The sequence below is a fragment of the Anguilla rostrata genome, chromosome 7 (assembly GCF_018555375.3).
Source record: "Anguilla rostrata isolate EN2019 chromosome 7, ASM1855537v3, whole genome shotgun sequence".
Classification (NCBI taxonomy): domain Eukaryota; kingdom Metazoa; phylum Chordata; class Actinopteri; order Anguilliformes; family Anguillidae; genus Anguilla; species Anguilla rostrata.
In genome coordinates, this window is record NC_057939.1 from 891,163 (window position 1) to 906,247 (window position 15,085).

At 49.3% G+C, this 15,085-nt stretch overlaps 2 protein-coding genes across 5 annotated transcripts; one reads left to right on the plus strand and one right to left on the minus strand.

The window, feature by feature from the left end:
- Positions 1 to 115: 115 nt before the first annotated feature.
- Positions 116 to 4,621, minus strand: mrpl52 (mitochondrial ribosomal protein L52). Its single transcript, XM_064342249.1, has 5 exons — positions 4,378 to 4,621; positions 3,904 to 3,976; positions 3,518 to 3,585; positions 1,300 to 1,364; positions 116 to 1,177 (listed from the first exon to the last, which is right to left on the minus strand). Exons 1-5 carry the CDS (start codon positions 4,409 to 4,411, stop codon positions 1,031 to 1,033), a joined length of 387 nt encoding a protein of 128 aa, XP_064198319.1. The 5' UTR covers positions 4,412 to 4,621; the 3' UTR covers positions 116 to 1,030.
- A 387-nt stretch (positions 4,622 to 5,008) lies between these two features.
- On the plus strand, positions 5,009 to 14,811 carry ajuba (ajuba LIM protein). Of its 4 annotated transcripts, none has more exons than XR_010331075.1 (9): positions 5,012 to 8,920; positions 10,329 to 10,430; positions 10,568 to 10,635; positions 11,853 to 11,915; positions 12,362 to 12,492; positions 13,307 to 13,358; positions 13,461 to 13,529; positions 13,730 to 14,214; positions 14,257 to 14,811. XR_010331075.1 is itself a non-coding variant. In XM_064342232.1 (8 exons), the coding sequence occupies exons 1-8, from the start codon at positions 7,621 to 7,623 to the stop codon at positions 13,859 to 13,861; spliced, it is 1,881 nt and encodes a 626-aa protein (XP_064198302.1). In that variant the 5' UTR covers positions 5,009 to 7,620; the 3' UTR covers positions 13,862 to 14,811. The 4 variants fall into 4 exon arrangements, 2 of the variants coding, with proteins under 2 accessions (XP_064198302.1, XP_064198301.1); XR_010331076.1 differs by having other exon boundaries at positions 13,730 to 14,164; positions 14,289 to 14,811; XM_064342232.1 differs by having other exon boundaries at positions 5,009 to 8,920; positions 10,568 to 10,599; positions 13,730 to 14,811.
- The last annotated feature ends 274 nt before the right edge of the window (positions 14,812 to 15,085 follow it).

The window sequence follows — 15,085 nt, forward strand, 5'->3', positions numbered from 1 at the left end:
GTGGCAATTCAGCTCCTGGTAAGTGGTGCAACAGCGCCCCCTGGTGGCAGTGTATGTACACAGCCCCAGGGCTGCAAGAAGGAAACATTCAAATATGCAAATTGAAGCTTCAGAATATGATAACGCAGACATGAAACATTCTGCTTTTATTCATACTTTTAAAATAATTATTTGTACATGCAGCACAACATGAGTTTGTGATTTGAATTTTGTTTTTAACTTCTGAAAACTCTGGATGTATAGTTTCAAGGAGCACCAAATAAATAAAATGCATATTATGAAGATTATAATTATTGGCAGTATTATGGCTGTTGTGTAAAGTCTTCACGTGTTTCACAGACACCTGGCAGCACAGACAATCAAACTCCAAAACCTCTCTCCCAATAAAATTACTTTATCCACAAAAGTGACCATTTCTAAACTTGACTGGTACAAGCTCTCCTTACGACCAGCCTGATGCTTCATGAACGATAATCATGTGACCGTGCAGATGCTACATTCACAAATGTGTAAGAGAAATCGGAGGAAACCCCATAATTCACACCAATGCTGTTAATAAAGTTATTAACCTCCTCAACAGCAAAATTCTTATTTTCCTTTCTATTCCCTGTTTATGAGCAAGGGGTTTGAAAGGTCATAGACTTAGAACACAGCCATGACTTCACTGTTGGAAAAGGCGTTTTGTCGAGGGCTAGCGCTGGCTTACGTCACTCTGCTAGCGCAGTGTTGTAGAGGGCTAGCGCTAGCCTGTGTTACTGGACAAACAGGGTTATAGAAGAGTAGCAATCTCTTCCTTAATCTGGTAATATAGTGCTGTAGAGTGCTAGCACTAGCTTGCGTTACAGAAAATGCATAAATTAGAGGATTAGTGGAGTGATTTACTGTGTGTTCATGGCTCTGGAGATCAGAAGACTGCAGCTGTAACTGGGGAGAGATGGAAATGCTGTATTCTACCATCATGCTGACAGACGCCAGACTTCTCCACAAAAACAGGCCTTCTGGTCCACAGAACATTTCAAATATGTTTTTTTTATTTCTTGTTCTTCAGTAGATGGTGGCCTTTGGGCTTCAGCTGGAGTGATTTCTTTCTCTCCTCTGCTGCTCTTTCCTCCTCTTTCCCCTCCCTCCATCGCTGCATCCCTCCATCCACCTCTGAGCTGAGAAGAACCACACGCCTCTGAGAAAGAGAGTGAGTGAGAGAGTAAAAGAGTGAGAGAGGGAACAGTGGAGAGAGAATGTAATTGAGAAGCAGAGGTGGAGAGAAAAACAGGACAGACAGAAAGGCGGAGTAATCCTCACCGCAAACTCCTCCCTTTCTTTCTTCCTCCTCTCCTGCCCTTTCAGCGGGGGAGCCGGCCGTCCGTCTGTCAGAGAGAGAGCAGTTACTCCAGCCTTACACACACACAGCCAGAGAGAGCAGTTACTCCAGCCTTACACACACACAACCAGAGAGAGAGAGCAGTTACTCCAGCCTTACACACACACAGCCAGAGAGAGAGAGCAGTTACTCCAGCCTCACACACACACAGCCAGAGAGAGAGCAGTTACTCCAGCCTTACACACACACAGCCAGAGAGAGCAGTTACTCCAGCCTTACACACACACAGCCAGAGAGAGCAGTTACTCCAGCCTTACACACACACAGCGAGAGAGAGCAGTTACTCCAGCCTTACACACACACAGCCAGAGAGAGCAGTTACTCCAGCCTTACACACACACAGCCAGAGAAAGCAGTTACTCCAGCCTTACACGCACACAGCCAGAGAGAGAGAGCAGTTACTCCAGCCTTACACACACACAGCCAGAGAGAGAGCAGTTACTCCAGCCTTACACACACACACAGCCAGAGAGAGAGCAGTTACTCCAGCCTTACACACACACAGCCAGAGAGAGCAGTTACTCTAGCCTTACACACACACAGCCAGAGAGAGAGAGCAGTTACTCCAGCCTTACACACACACAGCCAGAGAGAGAGCAGTTACTCCAGCCTCACACACAAACAGCCAGAGAGAGAGAGCAGTTACTCTAGCCTTACACACACACAGCCAGAGAGAGAGCAGTTACTCCAGCCTCACACACGGTACACATATTTGGGAGATGAGTGACCTCATTGTTCTGAGGTTACCACCACAAGCTTAGAAAGAATGAATTCCCAGTAAAGCAAGTGGTCCCATCCTATATACCATATCACCCATATACCATCCACATCCCAAACACAGCAGCAACTAACCCTAACCCTAACCCTATATACCATATCACCCATATACCATCCACATCTCACACACAGCAGCAACTAACCCTAACCCTATATACCATATCACCCATATACCATCCACATCCCAAACACAGCAGCAACTAACCCTAACCCTAACCCTATATACCATATCACCCATATACCATCCACATCTCACACACAGCAGCAACTAACCCTAACCCTAACCCTATATACCATATCACCCATATACCATCCACATCTCACACAGCAGCAGCAATAACCCTAACCCTAACCCTATATACTATCACCCATATACCATCCACATCTCACACACAGCAGCAACTAACCCTAACCCATCCTATATACCATATCACCCATATACCATCCACATCTCACACACAGTAGCAACTAACCCTAACCCTAACCCATCCTATATACCATATCACCCATATACCATCCACATCTCACACACAGCAGCAACTAACCCTAACCCTAACCCATCCTATATACCATATCACCCATATACCATCCACATCTCACACACAGCAGCAACGGCAGAATTCAGTCACTAAATGCTTGTATTGTAGGGAGCCATTGAGCAGATGCAGGCAGTATCCGGCTGCACCTCTGTGCTGTGCCAGTGAATTCTGAGCATCAAATGGAAAGTGTTGTGTGCAAATAGGGACCATCCTAACTTGAAATGAGTGTAATATTTTTTTCTTATTTTTTTTGTATGATTTCTGTTTATTTTGAGTAATTAATGTTGCAGGCTGGTGAAAAATTAGTAGTCAGTGAATTTCTTCATCCAATAGCCAAACTGGCTGGTTATGAAAAATGTTCATTTAAAGGCCTGTTGATTGTGATGTCACTCCCTGTCACCAAAGTTACATATTAGGATATCACTACTTTGTAAAAAAGACCCTGTTTATGATGTCACTCAATTTGAGTGAAAGTCCTGATTATGATATCACTCCATTTGAGTGAAAGTCCTGATTATGATGTCACTCCATTTGAGTGAAGGTCCTGATTATGATGTCACTCCATTTGAGTGAAGGTCCTGATTATGATGTCACTCCATTTGAGTGAAGGTTCTGATTATGACGTCACTCCATTTGAGTGAAGGTTCTGATTATGATGTCACGCCATTTGAGTGAAGGTTCTGATTATGATGTCACTACATTTGAGTGAAGGTCCTGATTATGATGTCACGCCATCTGAGTGAAGGTCCTGATTATGATGTCACTCCATTTGAGTGAAGGTCCTGATTATGTCACTCCATTTGACAAAATGAACAGAACTCACCAGCGAAGGTCCAGTCTGGAAGGTCTGTTAGAGGCCCGTATTCTGTACCACTAGGAGCCAGATTGTTCCTGAGCAAAACACCAACACACAAACCAGAAATCACACACAGACAAAAAAACAAAACCTGATTAAAAAAACTAAATAAGATCCATCTCAAAATGTTTTGATGCAACTCAATAAAAGGTAAATAACACAATAATGTTTAAGCTGGGCACCACTGTCGCCTCACAGCAACAAGGTGGCAGGTTCGAGTCACAGTTCGAGTTCGAGTTTGCAGTAGGCAAAATGGACACTCTAAATAGCCAAATAATATGAGTGTGTTAACACTGTGATGGACTGGTAACCAGCCCAGTGTTCCTGCTTAATTCATTCATGCCTATACTCACTCCACTCGCCACTTCTTTCCAGCACGAGTCCCGGCAGTGAGGGAGAGAGCGCGAGACAACGACTGCCTGAAACCTTGGAGACGGAGAGGATGTGTAATTAGACCACGTGAGACCACAGATACGTCGCCGCAGTCACCTGGCTAAAGCCATACTTACCGTGAGAGTGAAAATCTGCCCATGTGCATAGGCCTACAACGATTCAGCGGTATTAATAGCGGACACATAAATACAAGTATAAACAAACAAATAAAAGTCTATCTAATGAGTTAGTTAAGCGTTTAACGTAGTAAATAGACCTGTCAACAGCGGTTAAAATTATGCCCACGAATATCTATAGCGAACTTAGCTAGCTATGTATCCTGGGCGACGTGCTCTTTTGCGCTTCATCATCTACATGAAAGTGGCGTCAAATAAAGTGAGGAAAATTTACAGAGACATTTAAGACATTTAAATTTGGTCAAGGTCCCCTCTCACCTGCACAGCACACAGGCCTCACGGACGCCGCCATCTTGAAATCAGGAGCACAAAGATACGGAATGGCAGCAAAGACAAACAAAGCGAGGAGCTGAAATGCTGTGATGTGATACGTGACCGCTAGGTGGCACCATAATACTGGCCTGACGGAAGCAGATAATCGCGGGTAGCATGTAATTTTATAATTGCGCGCGCATAACCAAGCCCACAGCCCGAGATACTAAGATAAAACTGAAAAAATGCGAAAAATGTTTCTGCTACAGCCAGACGGGACGAGGAGTAGCCTACGAGAGCGCTGAGACTCTAGACTTACTGTTCGTGGCGTCTTCGTTATTATGGAGAGAAACGATTGCTGTGGTTTGGAAGGGCAGTGTAATGGTCAATAGGGCTTATTTCTTTTCTTTACTGTACTTTTTTTTTTTTTTTAGCAAACTCTAACGATGAGAAGGGGCTGCAGATGTAAGTGGGCAGTGATTGGTTCAGAGGGAGGGGCTGCAGATGTAAGTGGGCAGTGATTGGTTCAGGGGGAGGGGCTGCAGATGTAAGTGGGCAGTGATTGGTTCAGAGGGAGGGGCTGCAGATGTACGTAGGCAGCGGATTGGGCTCTGTATAGCGCATGATGCTGTTTCGTTTGATCCTCTACAAGCAGCTGCACTTGTCCCAACATGCAGCTCACACACCCTCAAGGTGCTGGAGGGGGGGTCTCGGGGGGGAGTTAGGAGTTTAAACAGCTTCATCAAAGGCAACTGCAGGCTAGCCGAGCTGCAGGTCAGAACTTCCTTTCCTGTGCCTATTTTCAGACTGATTTTATTGTTTGTGTACCCAAAAAGGGAGAGGATGGGAGCCGTGAAAATTAAAGAACAGACAAGTATAGTACAGGCAGAGAGCATGTATTATAAATGCCACACAATCGCACACCTTTCAGTTTTAGAAGGTTGCTCCAAAACATCACCCTGCCGCTTCCCCACCCCCTTCCTGTAGCAGGACTGCTGGCGTTATCTCCCCGGCGATGCTGAGTAAGCCGCAAAGCATTCCGCTGTGTGTGCTTCAGACAAGTTCCCACTCGCTGATAACGCGCGGGAGAGGGAGAGGCAGAGGCACGCGCACTGCTGCAGACCGCCGAGGAGTACAAAGAAAAGCAGTTTGTGTGTGTGTGAGGAGGGGGCACTGGGCCGAGGAGACGCAAAACAGCTACCATAGAAAAAAAATGGGTCCCGTTTATCTTCGCGTTTATTCATACAACTGGGTGTCCTTCTATGTTGGTGCCACTCGTAGCAAATACTAGGAAGACCGGCGCGAGAAATCGTTACTTTGTTTTGTCTCTGAATTCTTACACGCGTGCAAACCGCAGCGCACTTTGGTAACTTCGACGGTATCGTTCCGCGCATTCCACAGGCTCGGAGTACAGCAAAGTAGTGCCTATTCGAACATTGCGCATGAAACACTTCGAAACTGTGCTGCTACATTAATACAACTGCAGCCACGAGAGACAAATAATAGTCCTTAGGGTATTAGAGTTTCAGTTAGAAATACTCCATAACCAAGGATCTGGCTAAATTAGCCCCGCGGCGTTGAATTAAACACTGCATCCATAACATGATGACACGCACTCGCAATCTAATTACGCTGTACTGCTGCCCCGCGGCGCAATAAATCAGCGTCTGCAGTTCTTAGCGCTTAGAACAGACAGTTAAACACAGTTAAACGGTTAAACACATACACGTCCCTGGCAACTTGATGACATCCGTTAAAACTGCAGTCGAATACAAATGCGACAAATAAAATAAGATACCAACTAAACTTATGTTGTGTGCTAACTTTAGACAATACGTTATAAGTACAGTAGGCTAGGTTATATAGGCCTATGAAAAAACTTGTTACGTCAGTTCAGCCATACAGTAATAATGTCACTTGCTGCTCCGAATTAGAACTTGTCACTTGTTAACGCATTAAAAATAATACTGGCATCTAATATTTTCGAACGTGTGGGAAGTAGACCAGAGACTCTGTGTGTGACAATAACAGTGCGATCAGTCCGCCATGCCTTGACGAAAGGTGTGCCGGTCCAGAAAAAAAGTGAGAGAAAGAAAGAGACGGGAGTCCGGGACAAGAGCGGGGAGCCGCAACTCTGTTCATTTTAATGTAAGCCCAACTAATTCTTGATTAACTTGATTACGTTTTTATCTAGTGCGCCGTGTTTGGGTATAAGAGATGGCGTAACGTGTTCGCACATATCTTATTCAACTTAGTTTTTTTAAACTTGGTGTGTATTTTGGGGAAATATAACATTCTTTGAGACTGAAGGGGGGAGAGCGACGTCTTGTTCTCTTTGCTCTGAACTTTTCCCGTGGAAAAAATACTACATTTTCATATGTAAAATGAAAGAACTGTAAAGGTAGCGTAATCTGTAGACGAGATAGTGGATTTATTTTCCTTTCCTATGCGTGCGGTGCAACGTAACCTGCGGCGACTCGCGCATCCAAGAACGGAAGAGAAAACCGGTCATTTACAAGACTTTCTGTATGCTGCGAACTTTCTGAGCACGTCGAGTGGAAACATTAACGGACACTGTATTCGGCATAGCTAGGACAGTTACTTTATTACTTTATTAACACTAACGAGATGAAAACAACGGGACTTATCTCCATTTTTTAATTCTGGGAAACAAAGGGCAGACAGACTGAGTGCTGTTAACTGCTACACGGGAAAACTGTTGCCTACTGTATGGACCTCTGGCCGGGGATGGGTTGTACTACACAGAGCAGGAACTCAAACGTAGAACTTTAGCAGAGCTTTAAAATTGCACAAAAAAGGATCTCGGCTCTTGACGTGAATAGACGGGGTAACAAAGCAGAAGGGCACTTTTAAGCAGCCTGCGGCAGTTTTACTGGAAGGATAGGGGAGCGTCCATTTATCAACAACAGAAGCCAATCTGCAGTAACGCAACGATGACTTGATAACCGGACCCACACCTTTGCTTGAAATAACCCCTCACAATGACGTCGCTGTTTTCTTGATTATTATTGTCCAGTATTTATTGCGCACTGACCAGAATTCGATTTAGATCCGTAAATTTAAGTTTGATGCTTTCGGCCATCGTCACTGCCGTTTCCATGAGTACCGGCCTGCTTGACCTCGGTGACTGCCCGTCTGATGCTTTGTGTGTTTTGAGCTCCAGAGGCTAGTGAACTGACGGACGCACGCTCTCGCGTATTAGAGGTGGTTTATTAGCCGGGCTGGAGGATGGACCGTCTCAGCAGTAAGCTTCTGGAGAAGCTGAAGCTGACGGACTCTGGCAGCGTGAAGTTCAGCTCCAAGAAGAAAGGCGAGCCGGCCAATGCAAACAACAACAATAGCTGCAGCAGCGGCGGGGGGGCGGGGACGGGCCACACCGCGCGACCCCCCCCAGGCCCCAGCGAGGTGTCGGGGTGTGTGTGCCGAGCGCCACCCGTCTCTCCCGCCCCTCTGCCCTCAGACACGGGTCCGAGCGCGGAGCCCCACCCCGCCGTCGCGGAGCCCCCCCTGAGACGCGGCTACCCCGCGCGGCAGGCAGACGGCGGCTCTCCGGCGGCCCCGCTGGGCGTCGGCCTCGTGGCCAGCCATCGCCGCTATTCGCTGGAGCTCCAGCACCTGGCCCATCGGCGGCAGCTGCTCTCGCAGCCAGCCCCGCCCCTGTGTGTGCCCCCCGGTGGCGGCCCGCTGCGCTGCGGCGGCGAGCCCGGCTTCCCGCCCGAGCTGGAGCGCCACAAGCGCTTCTCCCTGCAGGAGGCGCTGGTCTACAAGCGGCACAGCACAGGGGGCGAGCCCTGGGACCGGCCCGCCCCCCTCTCGCTCCCGCCCGCCCGGCCCCCGGCAGGCCCCGCCCTCAGCCCGCGGTCCTCGCTCAGCCTGCAGGAGGCGCTGTTGGCCAGCCCACGCTCCTCGCTCAGCCTGCAGGAGGCGCTGTTGGCCAGCCCGCGGTCCAGCTTCGCCAGCTCGGCCAGCGGGGGGAGCCCCATGGGCAGCCGCTGCAGCAGCAACCGCACCAGCGGCATCAGCCTGGGCTTCGACTCCCGCCACGCCCAGCTGCCCGCCCCGCCCCCTGCAGCCGGCGCGGGCCACGCCCAGGCAGGGGGGGGGCGGGCGGGAGTGGGGGCGGGGGCCCCCTCTGCGGAGATGTGGAGGGAGTATTTGGACGGGGCTGGGGGGGCAGGGCAGGACAGCCGGCACTCATACCCGCCGGCCCTGGGGAGCCCTGCCGCCGCCAGCCTCCTGGGGCCCTCCTGGGGGGGTCGGCTCCTGCAGGGGGGGCCCGGGGACCGTGCGCGGTACTCAGACCTGCCGGGGCCCCGCTATCAGGAGGAGCTGACCCAGCTGCTGCGCTGGGAGGCCGCGCTTCGGGGCGAGGACCCGGGGGACCCCACAGGCCTGCTGGGCACTCTAGAGGGGCTGGCCCTCAAAGACCCGCCCACCAGGCCCCTCCCCAGCCCCGCCCCACCACAGCCCAAACCCCCAGCGGAGCAGGGAGCAGCCAGAGACTCCGACAGCCGGCAGGAGTACTTTGGTGAGATCATCATCAACATCATCGTCATGCCTGTGTGTGTGAGTGCGTGTACGTGTGTGTGAGCGTGTGTGTGTGTGTCTGAGAGAGAGGTGGTGTGAGTGAGTGATACAGTGAATGCGTGAGTGGCAATTATAGGTGGGCAAACAGTAGTGATTAAAGGCAAACAGTAGTGATTAGAGGTGAACAGTAGTGATTAAAGGTGCACAGTGGGATTAGAGGCGAACAGTAGTGATTAAAGGTGCACAGGATTGAGGCACTAGTGATGGTGGCAGGATAGAGGTGAACAGTAGTGATTAAAGGCGCACAGTGAGATTAGAGGCGAACAGTAGTGATTAAAGGTGGGCAGTGAGATTAGAGGCGAACAGTAGTGATTAAAGGTGAACAGTAGTGATTAAAGGTAGACAGTGGGATTAGAGGCGAACAGTAGTAATTAAAGGTGGACAGTGGGATTAGAGGTGAACAGTAGTGATTAAAGGTGCACAGTGGGATTAGAGGCGAACAGTAGTGATTAAAGGTGCACAGTGGGATTAGAGGCGAACAGTAGTGATTAAAGGTGCACAGTGGGATTAGAGGCGAACAGTAGTGATTAAAGGTGGGCAGTGGGATTAGAGGCGAACAGTAGTGATTAAAGGTGCACAGTGGGATTAGAGGCGAACAGTAGTGATTAAAGGTGGTGAGCAGCACACTGCGCAGTGGTAGTCGTTTTGGATGTGCGTTTCTGCTTCTAGGGAGTGTTGGGAATGGCTGTGGGCAGTCTGGCGTGCTGTGCTGCGTGTAGCGTGTAGGCGTCTGCAGAAGCGTGTAGCATGTGCTGGCGTGTGCAGAAGCGTGTTTTTCAGAGCAGATATTTGAGGCCTGGAGGAAAGGTATGTCTGAGCGTATCTCTGAGGAGGGAGAGGCCTGAAGCGTGCTAGCGGAGCGTCTGATCACAGGGCCACGTCGTTACGGGCGTCTGTGTGAAGGGCACGCGCTGTGTGAGGGTGTGTGACACGCTGTGTGAGGGTGTGTGACACGCTGTGTGAGGGTGTGTGACACGCTGTGTGTAGGGTGTGTGACACGCTGTGTGTAGCTGTGTGTAGGGCACTCGCTGTGTGAGGGTGTGTGACACTGTGTGTAGCTGTGTTGGGCTGTGTGAAGGGCACACGCTGTGTGAGGGTGTGTGACACACTGTGTGTAGCTGTGTTGGGCTGTGTGAAGGGCACACGCTGTGTGAGGGTGCGACACGCTGTGTGTATAAGGACACAGAACTGCAAGAATTTACTATGATAGGCTGTTTCTTTTGAAATTCACATTGACACTGGATGCCAAAGTGGCACGTGCGTTAGTGTTTTATTTTAAACACTGTAACGTTCAGCGGATTCTGTTTTGACGGCAGAGCGTGTGAACCTGCTGCGTGCTGCCGTTGCAGGTACCTGTGTGAAGTGCGGGAAAGGCGTCTACGGGACGGAGAGTGCCTGCCAGGCGTTAGACAGCCTGTATCACACACACTGCTTCACCTGCGTGTCCTGCGGTCAGTCCACATCCTCACTAATTACCCATATTACCCATCACCATGGCAACTCACTCACCAGTCAGCCAATCACTGATGGAACAGCTGCCCACAGCTCTGTGTACTCAGACCCCTGTGTCTGTCTGTCTGTCTGTTAGGCCGCACCCTCAGAAACAAGGACTTCTACAACGTGAGTGGCTCAGTTTACTGCAAAGAGGACTACATGGTGAGGATGCCTGTCCTCAGCCTTCCTGCTCCTGACTCATACATCACCTGCACAACAGCTACTGTGCATTCTTCCTCTCTCTCTCCCTCCTCTCTACCTCCCTCTCTCTCCCCCTTCTCTCCCTCGCTCCTTCTCTCTCTCTCCCTCCTCTCATTCCCCCTCCTCTCTCCCTCCTTCTCTCTCATTCCCTCCTCTCTCGTTCCCTTCCTCTTTCGCTCCTCCTCCCCCTCCTCTCTCCCCTCCTCCTCCTCTCTACTTCCCTCTCTCTCCCCCTCCTCCCTCGCTCCTTTCCCCTCTCCCCCTCCTTCTCTCTACCTCCCTCTTTCCCTTCCCCTCCCTCTCCCTTTCTCCCTCCTTCTCTCTTTACCTCTGTATCCCTCCTCTCCCTTTCTCTCCCACCCTCCTCTCTCCCTCCCTCCCCTTCTCTCTCTGTCTCAACACCTCTTACAGAATTTATATGCATTTTGTATAGTTCAGTGTTCTGTGCCTGTTGTGGGGTTGAACAGAGACTGAATGGCTGAAGGAAATGAGCAGGAGTAAGCAGTTACACAGCAGTTAGACACATAGGGACTGATAATGGAGGGTATGGATTCAGTAACACAGCAGTTATACACATAGGGACTGATAATGGAGGGTATGGACTCAGTAACACAGCAGTTAGACACATAGGGACTGATAATGGAGGGTATGGATTCAGTAACACAGCAGTTATACACATAGGGACTGATAATGGAGGGTATGGACTCAGTAACACAGCAGTTAGACACATAGGGACTGATAATGGAGGGTATGGATTCAGTAACACAGAAGTTATACACATAGGGACTGATAATGGAGGGTATGGACTCAGTAACACAGCAGTTACACATAGGGACTGATAATGGAGGGTATGGATTCAGTAACACAGCAGTTATACACATAGGGACTGATAATGGAGGGTATGGATTCAGTAACACAACAGTTATACACATAGGGACTGATAATGGAGGGTATGGACTCAGTAACACAGCAGTTAGACACATAGGGACTGATAATGGAGGGTATGGATTCAGTAACACATCTTTAAGTCCTGCAGGATTATGGGGGATAGGGACTGATTTGCAGAGATGTGAGACTGTTGGTGGAGACATTTCTGATTCAAAGCCAGGGCTTGATGTGGATCATAAATGTTGTGAATTCATATTGTGGAGTAATGGCCCCCCCCCCCCCCCCAACAGTTCTCAGGATTTCAGGCGGCAGCGGAGAAGTGCAGTGTGTGCGGCCACCTGATCCTGGAGAAGGTGAGTGTGTGTGTGTGTGTGTGTGTGGTGTGTGTGTGAGAGTGTGTGAGTGTGTGTGTGTGAGTGTCTCTGTGTGTGTGTGAGAGTGTATGTGTGTGAGTGTGTGAGAAAGTGTGTGTGCGAGTGTGTGTGTGTGCACATGCATGCTTGTATGTATGCCTGTGTGTACATGTATATATGGACGTATTCAAGCATGTGCCCATCTTTTCAGGAAATGGCAGCTGCTTCATGCTCTAAGAGAGCCTTAGATAAGTGTCCCAGAATGCACCCTGCTGTTATGGGGTGGAGGGGGTGTTTACCCTAAATCAGGGGTTCCCACACTTTCTTGGCACTGCCCACAAGTTTTAAATTGAGACCCAAAAATGTAAAAAATATGTCTCTTACGTGTCTGCATAGTCGATGCCCGGCAGAGAGGCTCAAATCAGTCCGGTCTGCACGTGTGTCAGATCCTGCAGGCGCTGGGGAACTCCTACCATCCAGGCTGTTTCCGTTGTGTGGTTTGCGCAAAAACATTAGATGGAGTTCCCTTCACAGTGGACTACCTCAACAATGTCTACTGCGTCTCTGACTACAACAGGTAAGCTCTACTGCGTCTCTGACTAGATTAGTAATGATTAGTAATGTGGTGCTAAGTGGCTCTTGCAGTCTGTGGTTAGTAATGTGGTGCTAAGTGGCTCTTGCGGTGTGTGATTAGTAATGTGGTGCTAAGTGGTTTGGTTGTGATTAGTAATGTGGTGCTAAGTGGCTCTTGCAGTGTGTGATTAGTAATGTGGTGCTAAGTGGCTCTTGTGGTCTGTGATTAGTAATGTGGTGCTAAGTGGCTCTTGCAGTGTGTGATTAGTAATGTGGTGCTAAGTGGCTCTTGCAGTGTGTGATTAGTAATGTGGTGCTAAGTGGCTCTTGCGGTGTGTGATTAGTAATGTGGTGCTAAGTGGCTCTTGTGGTCTGTGATTAGTAATGTGGTGCTAAGTGGCTCTTGCTGTGTGTGATTAGTAATGTGGTGCTAAGTGGCTCTTGTGTTGTGATTAGTAATGTGGTGCTAAGTGGCTCTTGCGTGTGTGATTAGTAGGATGTTGTGTGTGCTAGTAGTGGGCTCTTGCTGTGTGTGATTAGTAATGTGGTGCTAAGTGGCTCTTGCTGTGTGTGATTAGTAATGTGGTGCTAAGTGGCTCTTGCTGTGTGTGATTAGTAATGTGGTGCTAAGTGGCTCTTGCAGTCTGTATAAAGTGACTCATTCTAATGAAAGGAAATGATGTAGGGGTGCTCCTGCTGACTGCATCAGGCAGTGACTCTGACGTCATAGGACCTTCAAATCTCAAACAGCTGTGTGTGTGTGTGTGTGTGTGTATTGCGCGTGTGTGTGCGTGCGTGCTTATGTGTGTATGTTGCAGGACCTTTGCTCCAAAGTGCGCTGCTTGTCTACAGCCAATTCTACCTACAGAGGTGAGTTTGAGTGAGTGTGTGTGTGTGTGTGTGTGCACGCATATATATATATATATATACAGTCTGTGCTGATGCTGTGTAGTGATCATCACTCTGTTACAGGGCAGTGAGGAGATTCTCAGGGTGGTGTCCATGAACAAAGACTACCACTTTGAGTGCTACCACTGTGAGGTCAGTGTGTATATACTGTATCTACCCTCTCTCTCAGTGCAGTGTTAATGTAGTGTAGTGTGCAGTGTGTATATACTGTATCTACCCTCTCTCAGTGCAGTGCAGTAATATATACTATATTAACTCTCTCTCAGTGCAGTGTTAATGTACTGTTCTCAGGTCAGTGTTATATGTGTGACCCTCCCTTCTCTCCCTCTCAGGGGTGTGGCAAACAGCTCTCAGATCAGCCGGGATCACAGTGTTTCCCTCTGGACTCTCACTTGCTGTGTCACTCCTGTCACATGACTCGGGTGTGCACCACTCTCAATCTTCTCCCTCCTAACTCTCAGTGACACACACACACATACACGCACTCGCACACACACGTGCGCATACGCATGCACACTCGCACACACACACACTCTCACACTCACACGCGCACAAGCGTGCACACACACTCTTGCACACACTCTTTCTCACACACACACAAACACACACACATCATTTATAGTTAACCCACTTACTTGGACACTAACAAGGCCAACTCAGTGAGAGCTCAACACTGGTAACCCAACTCAGTGACTCCGCCTAGTCATTAAGCACAAATGCTACGAGCTGCAAATCTGCGTTTAAACCATGGTCTCTTACTGTGTTAGGCTGTGCCATAGTCACTGTGCTGGTCTTACTGTGTTAAGCTGCGCCAGTCGTTGTGCTGGTCTTACTCTTACTGTGTTAGGCTGCGCCACAGTCACTGTGCTGGTCTCACTCTTACTGTGTTAGGCTGTGCCACAGTCACTGTGCTGGTCTTACTCTTACTGTGTTAGGCTGCGCCACAGTCACTGTGCTGGTCTCACTCTTACTGTGTTAGGCTGTGCCACAGTCACTGTGCTGGTCTTACTCTTACTGTGTTAGGCTGTGCCACAGTCACTGTGCTGGTCTTGCTCTTACTGTGTTAGGATGTGCCACAGTCACTGTGCTGGTCTTACTGTGTTAGGCTGTGCCACAGTCACTGTGCTGGTCTTACTCTTACTGTGTTAGGCTGTGCCACAGTCACTGTGCTGGTCTTACTGTGTTAGGCTGTGGTGTGTACAGGACTCCAGACTACTGTCTCACAGCCTGTGTTTCTACTGCAACTTTTATCTGAAGGAGAGATCCTGATAGAGTTTGTATATTTAATATCACTAGCAGCTGTTTTGCACTTAAAGATGAATGTGTTCCTTAAGAGATTTGTCTTGTAAAAAGATCCCATGGAGATAAACAGTCTTGATATTCGTGTTTTAATTAAAATATTTAAGTTCTGCAAGTGTGGTGGTTCTTTACTGTGGGGCGGGGTGGAGCTGGGGTTAGACTGCCACTGTGCGGCACAGGTGAGCACAGCGCAGGTGTGAACGCCTCCTCTCGCAGCGCTGAGCACAGCGCAGGTGTGAACGCCTCCTCTCGCAGCGCTGAGCACAGCGCAGGTGTGGACGCCTCCTCTCGCAGCGCTGAGCACAGCGCAGGTGTGAACGCCTCTGCTCGCAGCGCTGAGCACAGCGCAGGTGTGAACGCCTCCTCTCGCAGCGCTGAGCACAGCGCAG